The sequence below is a fragment of the Hyperoodon ampullatus genome, assembly GCF_949752795.1.
Source record: "Hyperoodon ampullatus genome assembly, chromosome: X".
In the NCBI taxonomy this organism is placed as follows: domain Eukaryota; kingdom Metazoa; phylum Chordata; class Mammalia; order Artiodactyla; family Ziphiidae; genus Hyperoodon; species Hyperoodon ampullatus.
Window position 1 is genome coordinate 101,894,619 of NC_136913.1, and position 13,113 is coordinate 101,907,731.

The following is a 13,113-nucleotide window of genomic DNA, read 5'->3' on the forward strand; positions in this document are numbered from 1 at the left end:
ATCCCACATGCCACGGAGCAACTAAGCCCGTGCGCCACAACTGCTGAGCCTGCACTCTAGAGCCCTCGAGCCACAACTACTGAGCCCGCGTGCCACAACTACTGAAGCCTGCACGCCTAGAGCCCGTGCTCCACAACAAGAGAAGCCACCGCAATGAGAAGCCCGCGCACCGCAACAAAGAGTAGCCCCCACTCCCCGCAACCAGAGAAAGCCTGCACGCAGCAACGAAGACCCAACGCAGCCAAAAATAAATTAATTAATTGATTACTTTTTTTAAAAAAAGAATAAATGAATGATAATGAAACACACTCTTGTAATGCAGGAGTCAGCAAACTACAGACCATGGACCAAGTCTGGTCCATGGTCTGTTTTTCTATGGCCCAGGAGCTAAAAATTTTTAAATGGCTGAAAACTCAAAAGAGGAGCCATATTTTATACTATGTGAGAATTATATGATATTCAAATTTTAGTGTCCTAAAGTTTTATTAGAACACATCCTCACTCATTCATTTACACATTATCGACATTTTTGCATGACAACATCAGAGATAAGTAGTTGCCACAGAGACCAACGGCCCACAGAGATTAAAATATTTACTGATTTTTACAGAAAACGTTTGCCAACCTGTAACGTTCTGATAATTGTGTAAAAACAATATACTCACATTTAGCAATCGTTACTGATATAGGGGGAGATGAATGACTTTTCTTCTTTCTTGTATTTACCAATTTTTCTGTATTTTGCCTTTTTATAATTACCAAGAGTTGTAAAATACTACATGATTTGACCAATTTAAAATAAAATTCCTTTAATTCCTGTGAACTTGTTTCACATTTACTTTCCTGCCTGCATACTCCAAGAGATCTCTCATGTGGAAAGGACTAAACCTGAGGTCTAGTGCCTTGAAAATAAGACACAAGAACCAAGAATAAAATTAGAGGCAGGGCCAACTTTCCACATGAGGAAGTCTACTTACCATTCTTGGGGGGGTGGGGAATACACAAAGGCCCTTGAAATGGAAAAAAAAGGTCACAGTTGAACTAATTAAATACAACACCACTTACTTGCCCTGTGGAGGCACTGTCTCTGGGTATAATGGGAGGGAATTATTTTAGCAACTTCCAAGGAAACAATACATACTTATATATTGTTAAGTCTCTAAAGTAATATTAGAGAGGAAACAGGTTCAGGTCATCATTTTACTTTTCAGGGCAAAACCTGATTATGAGATGAATTTTTTTTAAATTCTAGAAACAGGCAAAGTAGCTGTTTTCTTTCATCTTTCCCACTCTACCAACCTTGACCAGGAAGGGAAATGATGAACCTTTTGAGATTTAATGTATTCAGTAACTCCTTTTTCAAGTAGATCAAGAACCTGAGAAAGGCAAATGTGAGAAATGCTTGTAAAGCCAACTGATGACTGGCAGATATTTTTTATAAAGAAAAATTGTTAATTCGCTGTGAAGGAAAATGTGTAATAATTTACCAGCTGTTGGAATTGTTTAATAACAGCACTTGCATGACATGAATTGTTATTCTAAATAACATACGGCCTGGATGCAGAAAAGGTAAGCTGTCAAACAGAACCTTGTGCTTTGTTATTCCCTGTGGCAAACTGCGACCGGATCACCAACCCTGTTTCCTCTTCTTTCTGGGCACGAGGCTATCTGCTATTTTCCAGTCCCCTTTGGGCTTCTGTGTGGACACAGGACTGACTTCCGGCCAGCAGAACGTGGGTAGAAGTGATGCATGCCTCTTTCAAGCCCGACAGCCCTCATACCTGCAATGTTCCATTTTTCTTCTGCTGACTGAATGGAGAGGATTCCGAAGACCCAAGAGGCAGAAGAAGCCACAAGTTGGAAAAAACCTTTGCTGCTTGGAGGAGAGCCGCCTGACCAGGAACACCCACACTGGACTGTGGTGGGACCATTAGTCTGTCCTGTACACGTTCCCATGTTCAGGAGGGTGTTAACTCTCTGCAAATGGCTGAATCTGATCTGCCTATAAGCAGACAACTGAAATCACGTGACCAGTTTCTCTGACTTAAGAACAATCTTGCCAAAGAGGGTCTTTCAAATTCAAACGAGGCTTCTCCTAACATTCAAAAGTACCACTGATGGGAAAATTGTTTTCCTAATTATGATTAACTCAAGACAGAGGCAGTGACATGGGCACTTCCAATTCTCCACTAGATAAGAACTTTGGCAACCCTCTAGTTGGTTTGGAATAGCTCGAAATTTTTGGTTCAGATTTAATCTGGTCATTTGCAGATAAAGTCGGAAAGATCATATATATGGCCCTAACATAATTATCAATCTCTTACAAAAACATTTTTTCGGTCAAGAACAAATCTCTTAAGTCATTTTACACAATCCCTTCTCATTAGGCAAGATGGATCTTCTGGAAGATCAGGGAAACTGACCTGAGAAATTTCACTGCTCTTGTGGTTTAGACATATTATTACCCTGTGGGGATGGAGAGGGGTCAGTTAGCATCTTCTACAAACTAATTCCTCAAAGACAACCAACAATGAGTTTTCACCAATGAAGTTTGACCTGGTCAAATTCTTTTCTTCCTTGAATGAAAGTCATTAGTATTCATTAATCCAAGCTGTTCAGTACTCTTAAGTTCTGATCATTTGGATCTTGGCATACTAAAAAAAAAAAAGAAAGGTATTTAATCAAAGGAAGCCAAAGGAAGCCAACTCAGACAAGAACAGGATACCTCACACCAAAGCGACATTAAATGTTTTTTATTGAACAAAAAACATGAAACATGGAAGTGGAATTCACTGAGCAAAAGCAGCTCACCAGGTGGAGCTGCTATAATTTGTGCTAAATAATCTTATGAACTGAGTATACAGAATACATATAATATGTAAGTTACCTCAACAGCAAAGGAGAAGGTGTAGATTACAGTTTTGGAAGGAAAAATTTGGCCAAATGACAAATTTAGTTGCTCAAAATGTCTAGCCCTTATTCACCTAAATTCAGTATGATTCTACATACGTGCATTCAGTACGTGCATACTGAATTCCCATTTTAATGGAAGCTGCTTTTTGGAAGAAATTTCAAAGTTTTCTTTTTTTGCATTTGTTTGACGTGCTACTCAGTTTTTAAAATTCTTCTATTTGATACATGTGTGTGCATATATTTATACACACTTAAAAAACCCCAAAGCCTTGCTTACAAGTTGAGGGGTCATGCTGTTTTTTTAAAATTAATATTCGTGAATTAAAATTATTCTTTCTCCTGTGTGTCTAAGAAACTTGATGTGTTCTCAATGTACCCCACAGACAGGTGGGCTGACAGATATGTCAAAAATACTTTATGAAAAGAGGGAGGTAGCTCATGGGAGTTGGCAACCTTTTGTCTATTGTTTCCTGTTGGAGCGGGCTACCTCCCTTTCACATCTCACAATCAAAGATGAAAGGAAAACTTTTTACTTTGAAGCCTAGTTAGCACAGTTGTACATTTACTATAATCCACCTTCAACTTGGTTTATTGGGCTTTCTAATGTAAGATGACAAATACCTTACACCCAGTACACAGCATCAAAAAAGTACTGCAGAAACATCTTATAGACAATACCTTGCCTTGCTTCTTTTTTTTTTTTCTCCTCGTATGTTAAACATCAGCTTCTATGGGATACATTTCCAGAATGGTTTTGTTACCACTTTATAAGCACTCAAAGCCAAACAAACAGCACAAAGAACATCAATGTCGTCTTTTTTCCAATATTTGTATCAATTACTGGAGGCTAATCCTAACATACACTACTTAAGGGGGAGGGTGAAAGAAGAGAATGCGTGACACGGTGCAAAGATAGGACTACAGCATCTTAGTTGTAGGGACGATCTTAAGGTGCAGAAAGAGGGGACTCTCTAGAAGGTGATGGTGTGGTTTCTTCAGGTGGAAAAACTGTGAGTGTGCAAGCTCGGATGCCACCCAGGGACTCTGGGAGATCAAAAACCTTATGCCATTCATCTTTATCTGGATCATATTTCTGCACTATCTCTACCATACAACGATTATTCCATGAATACCCACCAACCACGTAGATTTTATTTTCAAAGACAGCGACCCCAACATCACTCTGCCCTCTTAACATGGCAGCAATTGGGGTCCACTGGTCAAGGATCGGTGAGTAGTATTCACAGCTTAGGACATCATCATAATCGCTTGTTCCTCTGAAGTGATTGCCACCAATGACATACAGCCTTTCTCCCACTGTACACATGCAATGCAGACCTCTGACAGTGGTCATTGGTGCCTTCTGGATCCATTTGTCAGTATCAGGGTCAAAGCACATGAGCTCCTTTTGGAAAGTGTCATGAGTAATTCCTCCTAAAGAATGAAAAGTATAGGCATGGGGTAAACAGATTATTATAAAAATGCAAAAGTAAATAGGAGGCTCTCTGTCACAGGTCACAGATAATTAACTTCTATCCAGGTATTATGACATTTTAGAGCTTATCAACCTTGTTCTTATAAATGTCTCCCTGCTATACTTTCTCTGGATTAAAAATAAAGAAAATAACATTTTCATCTCCTTAAAGAACAAAAATGCAGCTTATATTATTGTAATGACTTTCTCAAACAGAGACCCATGGGATTTAAGAGGCTTTACAGAATGAAAATATATTTTGGCCACTCTTAGAGTTGGGTTTACAGGAAATCCCAACTACGAAGCACCATTCACTTCTGCTGCTCTTCAGCGAGCACCCTCTGGGTGCTGAGCACAGGGCTAGGGCACCTTAAAGCCTAGGTGCCCGTTCCTCATTTGTCAAATAAGAATGTCCACTCTAGTTCTCTCATTAGGATTGTGACTATGAATTGAAATAAATCACAATGCTTTGGAAAAGTCGAAAGTTTTGTGCAAATGTACAAGCTTATACGAGTATTCGGAACTGATTATTTTTGTAGAGTTTTGGGTGGGTAGGGTGAGGGTGGGTAATGTCCTCTCTTAAAAAGCTAAAGAATTAGAATGCTGAATAAATATGGAATTTTGTATGTACAGCAATTCGTTGTTGCTCTATTGAGTCTATATCATCTACAAAGTATATTCCTAGAGCACATCTAAATCGGTCTGTACAATGAAAGTATCAGACTATATATTCTGCAGATTAGGGAGAAAACTAAACTAATCTTTAGCCATATCATTCAAAGCTCTATTGTCTGGTGGCCAGATGGCAATCAATTTTTTTTCTGCTTTTAGATATTTTTTCTGTACTTCACCGAATTGCCAGCAAGCAAAACAGTGCTCTTTGGTTTGAAACTCAGCTGTGGTTCCTAGTCTACTCTTGACTGGGAAGGTCATTTGTGCAATGTATCCTAGTTATGCCAAAGCACCACTAGAACAATTCGAATGTCTTCTTTTTTCCCCCAGAGGACTTGGAGCTCTCCTTATAATGGCATAGCAGCTACACACGTAAAGTAGGTGGATGGTGTAAATCATTGATTAGTGGAGCATATGATTTCCTGGATGGCTCTTTCAATACAAGACGTCCCATAGTTGCTCATATATTTAACACCAGAAACCTGCCAAGCATACACTACAGGCCTTTCCCTGATCCTTCTTCATTACAGATTTCATAAGACAGACCACAAACATCACCTTATCGCCTTTGTTCTCTAATAGCGTAACTGCTGGCCTGGCACTGGCAGGCCTTCAAAAGGGGTAAAACTGTCAGAGGTAGACTGTGTCAGGGCCAAATGGTAAGAACCTGAATAACGGAATAAAATTTCAATACCTGAAGTGAACATTACATTAAAATAAGACTCCTTTCTAAATTCTACAGAAGGATGATTTGAACACCAACAGTTTGAGAATGAAAGTTGTTACTGGGACACTGAGTCAACTGCAGCTGTTTCAGAAATTTTTATTAGAAAAATATATGTGCATGTGGCCAAAATACAGGTAATCAACACAGAATTATTTATGCAATGACACCATAGTAGAACCCATTATAATGCTAAGGACAAGAGAAACATATATTATGGGTTGCACTAAATGAGACAATGAACATTATTATGCATTACGTGTATATTGGTAGCAAGTTTTATGCCCAGTAGAGCTTATATGTTACATAATGATATATTTCCTCATAGAGTTTAGCTAAATTCTGAATAAAAATGAATTAAATGTTGTTATAGAGAATATGAATGGTGGTTATTAGAGTACCGAGTTATTGGAGTACAGAGTATGGGGACTGAAAGGCAAGCTGGAGAAGCTGAAAGCTTTCCAATTTCTTCTAAGTAAGGTATTTACTGTAGGACTGGTTTGCTGCTAGTCTTATAAACTTATAAAATGCCAAAGGATTCATATGCAAATGTACACACAAAATATATTCTAAACTCAATACAAATTATATTTTGGTTATCCATTTCCAGGATTATTATTAACACCAGATGGAAAGATGGTGACATAGCTAAAAGTCTATGTATTATATTAATTGCATTTGCAATTATTTACCTGAAATATACATTACACCTCCGTACACAGTTCCAGCATGGCCATAGTGGGGCTCACTCATTTTGGCAACGTAAGTCCATTCATTTGTTCTTGGATTGTAACATTCTACCGTAGCTGTTGTTTAAAAAATAAAAAGAACGAATGAATTTTTAAAAATGATTTATAATTTCAAATTTAGCAGTTAATTATTTTTCCTTTTAGGTGGAACAATAATAATATCCAAATAACTGAAACATTTCTATTATAGCTATGAGATATTCTTTGGGGGTCACTTATATTAATTATTGATGTTATGTTAATAATATGAACCATTAATACATTGATACATGTTACATCAGACGAGCTAAGTAATACAATAAGGTAACATTTCTGTTGCTGCAGAAATCACTAGGATTTCTTTTCTTCTAGGATCTTGTTACATCTTTATAATTTGACATTTCTCCCATTTCTTTGCTCTAAATATGTGGGAAGAAAAGATGAAAAAAATCACAAGGAAGAAAAACACTTCGATTCTATATGATACACCATATAGGAAACAAAGGTTAACAGATATGAAGCAAAAATTTAAGTTGAAAATGAAAGTATGCACACTGCCTGGTGTATGTTTTGATGCCTATTGCTTTTTTTTTTTTTTTTTTTTTTTTTGCGGTATGCGGGCCTCTCACTCCTGTGGCCTCTCCCGTTGAGGAGCACAGGCTCTGGACGCGCAGGCTCAGCGGCCATGGATCACGGGCCCAGCTGCTCCACGGCATGTGGGATCCTCCCAGACCGGGGCACGAACCCATGTCCCCTGCATCGGCAGGCGGACTCTCAACCACTGTGCCACCAGGGAAGCCCCCTATTGCTTTATTTTATATCCAGACTACAAAATGGACACTGACAATAATTTTTCAGTATTTACACATTAAAGCCAATAGCTTGCATATAACCACCCAATACCGTTGTAGCCAGTACTGCTCTTAACTTGAAGATGATTAGCAGTGTAATATGAAGTTAAGATTTTTATTAGGGGTACTTCCTCTCAGGAACAAATTTATCATCTTTAACATAAAGTATTTGAGAAGTGGCCTCATCTTACTTAAATATCAATCTGTTATAACCTCAAGACTAGAACAATGACAGTCCAGACAGATAGAAAATGTGATCTTTTTTAAAAGGCATAAAAACAATAGGGATGTTAGGAGGACTCTGATCAAAAGTACAACATCTAGATTGATTTGAAAAGTTTATACTATTTATTGCAGACGTTGCCACTTGCTAACCCAAATGCTTGTCTCCACTAACCCTGCTTTTTTCTTACTAACAGAACCACAACACTGCTCAGGAAAGCACTGTGCCCAACTCAGAATAAAATTCAAATTAGCAGGTTCCCTTGAAGCTGGAATTGATGATATGATACAGTTGTAGGCAATGGAATGCAAGCAGGAGGATACTGAGTGGGGCTATTTGATCAAGCCACCGGAATAAAATTTGGCTACTTGCAGCCAAATGCAATTCTAATTGATGAATCATCCTTTGAACAAGTTTTCCTATTTAAGAAAACAACAGTAGTGTGAGAACAGGCAAAACTAGAGAGAGAGAGAGATTAATTTTCTACTCTCTTCAATAACTTCATTTCCTCAAATTCACTACATAAACTACTTATTTCTCCTCTAACTATACCTGTATTATACCACTTCTCATATCCCTTTACTGATTTCCTTTTCTACTTTAGTTTTGAATTTTCAGTCTTATTTCAAAGGCTTTTAACTGTTCTCTTTTTTTATCTCTTCTTAGTTTTGTTCATTGCTTCAGGCTTGGGCCCTTACCAACTCTATTTCTTCTAAACCTTCCCATCAGGTAGCAAGATCCTGCAAAACCTTGCCCCCAAATAAGGGCTATTTCCACAATTAATGACAAACTAAAACTGTTTGCGCCAATACTGTTTGTGACTATTTTCAGTCACTGGATGTCTTCTTTTTTTTAAAAAATTTATTTATTTTTGGCTGTGGTGGGTCCTCGTTGCTGCCCACGGGCTTTTCTCTAGTTGTGGCGAGTGGGAGCTACTCTTTGTTGTGGTGCGTGGGCTTCTCATTGCGGTGGCTTCTCTTGTTGCGGAGCACAGGCTCTAGGTGCGCGGGCTTCAGTAGTTGTGGCACACAGGCTTAGTTGCTCTGCAGCATGTGGGATCTTCCTGGACCAGGGCTCAAACCCCTGTCCCCTGCATTGGCAGGAGCATTCTTAACCACTGCGCCACCAGGGAAGTCCTGGATGTCTTCTTGAATGTTCAGTTCCATTTGCCTTCAGCATGGCTTTTGCCTAATTGACAAGCAAAATCCTCCTGAATGTATATCATTATCTCCCTCTCTATACTTACAGAGGATCTACTATATTGACTGGCATCAGCAAAGTAATTAATGGTAGGGTTTTTTTTTATTTTTTTCTATTTTTTATTTTTTTATTATTAGTTTCTGCTTTATAACAAAGTGAATAATGGTAGGGTTTTATCCGATAAAAGATTGTAGTCTAATCACACATCCTATCAGAAGGGTTTTAAAGACTTCTTTCCATCTATTTGATGTCAAAGGTAGCTTTTACTCCAGTTCTATGCCTTTCTTTTTTTGTTGTTTTTTTTTTTTTTTTGCGTTACGCGGGCCTCTCACTGTTGTGGCCTCTCCCGTTGCGGAGCACAGGCTCCAGACGCGCAGGCTCAGCGGCCATGGCTCACGGGCCTAGCCGCTCCACGGCATGTGGGATCTTCCCGGACCGGGGCACGAACCCATGTCCCCTGCATCGGCAGGCGGACTCTCAACCACTGTGCCACCAGGGAAGCCCCTATGCTTTTCTTAATGAAGAATTCTGCCTTGAACTTTGAAATTTCTAGACTGTTACACTCTTTCTTTACATCTAATTCAATCTGTTCTGATGAAGTTTGCATTAGTTTCCTCTTATTCTTTTTATAGGGAGCTAGAATCTGAATAGCTATTCACTCTTTACGATTATTTAAATTTTCCTGTGTAGAAAGATAATGCTGCTCTTCTATCACTGAGTTAATTGCACTTTTTAGGTAATGGCGGTTATAAGAATCCATCTATATTTTCTCATACAGGGGTCCCTGAAGTGTAAGATGGCTATTAATCACCAATAACACAACAAGTATATAATAGTTCATCATCCCTAAACTTGTCTTCTTCCAGCTAGATAACCCATCTCCTTTAGCTTTTCCCATCATTTAATCTTTATTGTCAACCTTTGGCTTTCTCCATGCAGGACTGTTATTGTTATTAGTAAAATCAATATAGTTAGTTTTAAAATAGAATATATCTAATTAACAAGTCTATATATTGATACATGCCCTTAGTTCTATTTTCCATATTTACAAGGCAATGAGATGTTAGTGCCAACCACCTTGACAGGGGGAGGGGACACGGGATGAGCAAGCAAGGAGTTGGAGCCACAAAGCAGTGAGTCCATCACAGTCTATGACAGGTAGGAATGGTAATGAGGTAATTGGGAAAATCTAGAACAGGGGAGGTGAGGCAAACTACAGCCTATAAGCCAAATCCAGTATGTCGTCTGCTTTTGTATGGCCAACAGGATAAAATCATGAATGGCTTTTACATTTTTAAAGAGTTGGAAACACAAATCAAAAGAAGAATAGTTTGTGAAATATGAAAATTATATGGCATTCGAATTTCAGTGTTCATATATAAAGCTTTATTGGAAAACAACTTCACTCATTTGTTTATAAACAAATTGTCTATAGTTGCTTTCATAATACAATAGCAGAGCTGATTAGTTGTGACAGAGATCCTACAGCCTGCAAAGCCAAAAAGATTTCCTTTCTGGCAATAGGGATCAGTTTTCTGATCCCTATTCTAGAGAACCATCTTCAGTAGTCTGGTGGCCTAGTATTTAAATTAGAGATGCTCCCTAATTTAAGAATTACACTTTGGTTTGTTATTTCACATAACTCATCAGGGACTCTTATTTTCTCAGGTGATTCCACTGGAGCTCAGAATCGAACACAAGGGATGAAGTGGAATTTAGTTGTTCTTTGAGGTTAGGAAAGAGATTAGTCCTGAAGAAAACCATTTGGACAATAATGGCTCCCACAAAGAGGGGATGGTCTCTAGAATCCTAGAGTGCCAGTTGGTAATATGTCGCTTAATAAAGAAACTGCAAATCCATTAAGGGATATGGATGCATTTGATAAATTTCAGTAATTTTATTGTATATTTATTTGGAAAAATCTAACACGTTTTCTATAAGTTATTTCATTATTTGAAACCCTGACTTATTTAACTGAAGTGAAAGATATCTGAGCTATCATATTTCTCCTCAATACAGAAAACCTCAATGGAAGATCAATTTCTTATATGACATTTTTGAAAGATACCAGAAATAACTGACTTCTTTTTCACTTAAGTGACAGCTACTCTAAGCTTTCCCCAGTTTCCCACTGTACCCAGTGTCAAAGGAAAATAGCATTTCTAAGGAATTATATTTCAGCAATAAGCCAGGCTCACACACACACTAACAGTATCATTTTTATGTACTATGGGCTTGGGTCCATACACTCCATGGCAAGACTTTAAAAGGCTAAATGCATTAAAATGATCTAAAATGTCTTGCAAACGCTGCCACTGTTTTCTTTTCATCATTATATGCAGGCAATGGTTATTGTGTGTATGAAGAATAAATGATGTACTGGTACTAATGAACCTGTTAAACTGTGAAATGATTTTCCCATCAATCTCATTTTCCTGACACCCATTCCTACTCCCCTTCTCTATTTACATAGACATATGACTATGTCAACATAATCAGTTAAGATGGAATGTTATTACAACAGATGTTAGTGTGGGGCGGAGGGAGGGGGTGTCATTAAAAAACGCTTATGGAACATGAGAAATGTTAAAAACCCCACCTTGCTAGAACATTCAGAAATATAAGCAAGCATTTCTTTAGAACCAAAATCTACTATTCTGCAAAAATAATGGGTCTAAGAAAATTACAAAGGGCAACTGACACATATCCTCTTCTTATTTATACAAGGAGAAACATTATAAACGGAATTCAGAAGAACACATTGATGTTCTTCTTTTGGGAGGTAATCAGGGTGGTTACATAACGTTTGGTTACCTCAACGATACAGAATGTGACGAGATGGACCTGCCTACTTCATATCCCCACATGGGTGCAAAATAGGAGGAACTCAAAGGGGTAGGGTGGGTCAGGAGGAAAAAAAACAAAACAAAATGAAGCTGCTTGCTACTTGGTTTTATATAATGACTCTTTTGGGCCTGAAGGTTCTCCTGGAATCAAGACTCTATATTTGAGTGTACTTAATAAGTCAATCACATGATTTTTTAAAAAAAACTTCCAAAATATTTTAACTTCAAATATGTAGCAAAGAATGGATTTGCTGGGTATGCTGATTTTAAGGGAAGCAATCATCTTCTACAAAAGCTTAGTTGCTTACAGATTCTAGGAGAAAATTTCAAACGGGAAGAAATATCAAATAATTGCCCTCTAAATGGAATTATAGTTGTCCTTTGGTATTGACGGTTTGTGTCTATATTATAATCATACACTTATTTGTGAAAACACAGTTTATGAATTAAGATAAAAATGTTTACCATCTAGACAGGGAGTAGTTTTTTTAGAATATTTAAATCATTATCCTTAGGTTTAAGCTCTGGGCGATTGTGTTTTTAAAGTCTAAATATAATCAAACAGTTATTACAAATTTAGGAACAGCTCATGAAAAGCATGATCCTCTTGTATCCTGTCACTTTCAAACTGAAACACAAAAGACTGTTTTTAATAAGACATTAAAGGGGTGATTTCTAAAGGTCATGAGCAAGGAAGCCAGCCACTTGCCCAACAGGGTAGTCTACTTCTTGTCTCCAATTGAGTATAACGTGGGAAGAACTCAAACAGGGTAAGGATTAAGTCAGAAGAAGAAAGCCTCTAGTGCCTCAGTCTTATATAACAACTGTCCTTGGCCTGAAGACGATAAATTCTCAGAATATAAATATTAGGAACAGTACATTGAAAACTTAATAGCTGCATATTAACAGAGGTGCTAACGTTACCAAGCAAGCAGTGACTGAAAAGTGGAGCTGTTTCCTTAGAGAAAATAAGTTTCAAAATGACCACTGACTGCCAGGGCTGATGACCTATAATTTGTAAACTTGTAAAGATGAACTTACATAAGTGGTTTTTCTAAGAAAGTGTCAAGTCACTACTTGCATCTTCTGGTTATTTCCAGACACCATAAATTTAAAATAGTATAATAACATGAAAATAATGTGTGTGTGTTGACCGAGGAAATGACAATTCTACACTAAGGGTATTAATGTGTCAAGTGCTTTTAAAAGTCTGATTATTAAAATATATTGGGAAACTTGTGTGGTTCATGATCCTGACAGCTAGTCCAACGATCTGGAAACTCTGGCCTTAGAAAAAATTTCACTGTGACAACAAAGAGAAAAAAAAAAAGGGTAGGAAACATCAGTAACATTAAGACCATGTCACTCATACAGATTGCCAACAAACACATGAAAAGATGCTCAACATCACTAATCATTAGAGAAATGCAACTCAAAACCACAATGAGGTATCACCTCACACTGGTCAGAATGGCCATCAAC

The 13,113-nt window shown here is 37.8% G+C and overlaps 1 protein-coding gene across 7 annotated transcripts in view; it reads right to left on the reverse strand.

Annotated features, from left to right (window-relative positions):
- Positions 1 to 3,859: 3,859 nt before the first annotated feature.
- Positions 3,860 to 13,113, reverse strand: part of KLHL13 (kelch like family member 13) — a gene marked incomplete at both ends in the record, with an annotated part of 113,518 nt that continues 104,264 nt past the window's right edge. For all 7 annotated transcript variants that reach the window (XM_079728224.1, XM_079728223.1, XM_079728219.1 and 4 more), the window contains 2 exons: positions 3,860 to 4,347; positions 6,476 to 6,589. In XM_079728224.1, the coding sequence (XP_079584350.1) occupies positions 3,860 to 4,347; positions 6,476 to 6,589 (602 nt within the window). The remainder of the gene's footprint in view (positions 4,348 to 6,475; positions 6,590 to 13,113) is intronic.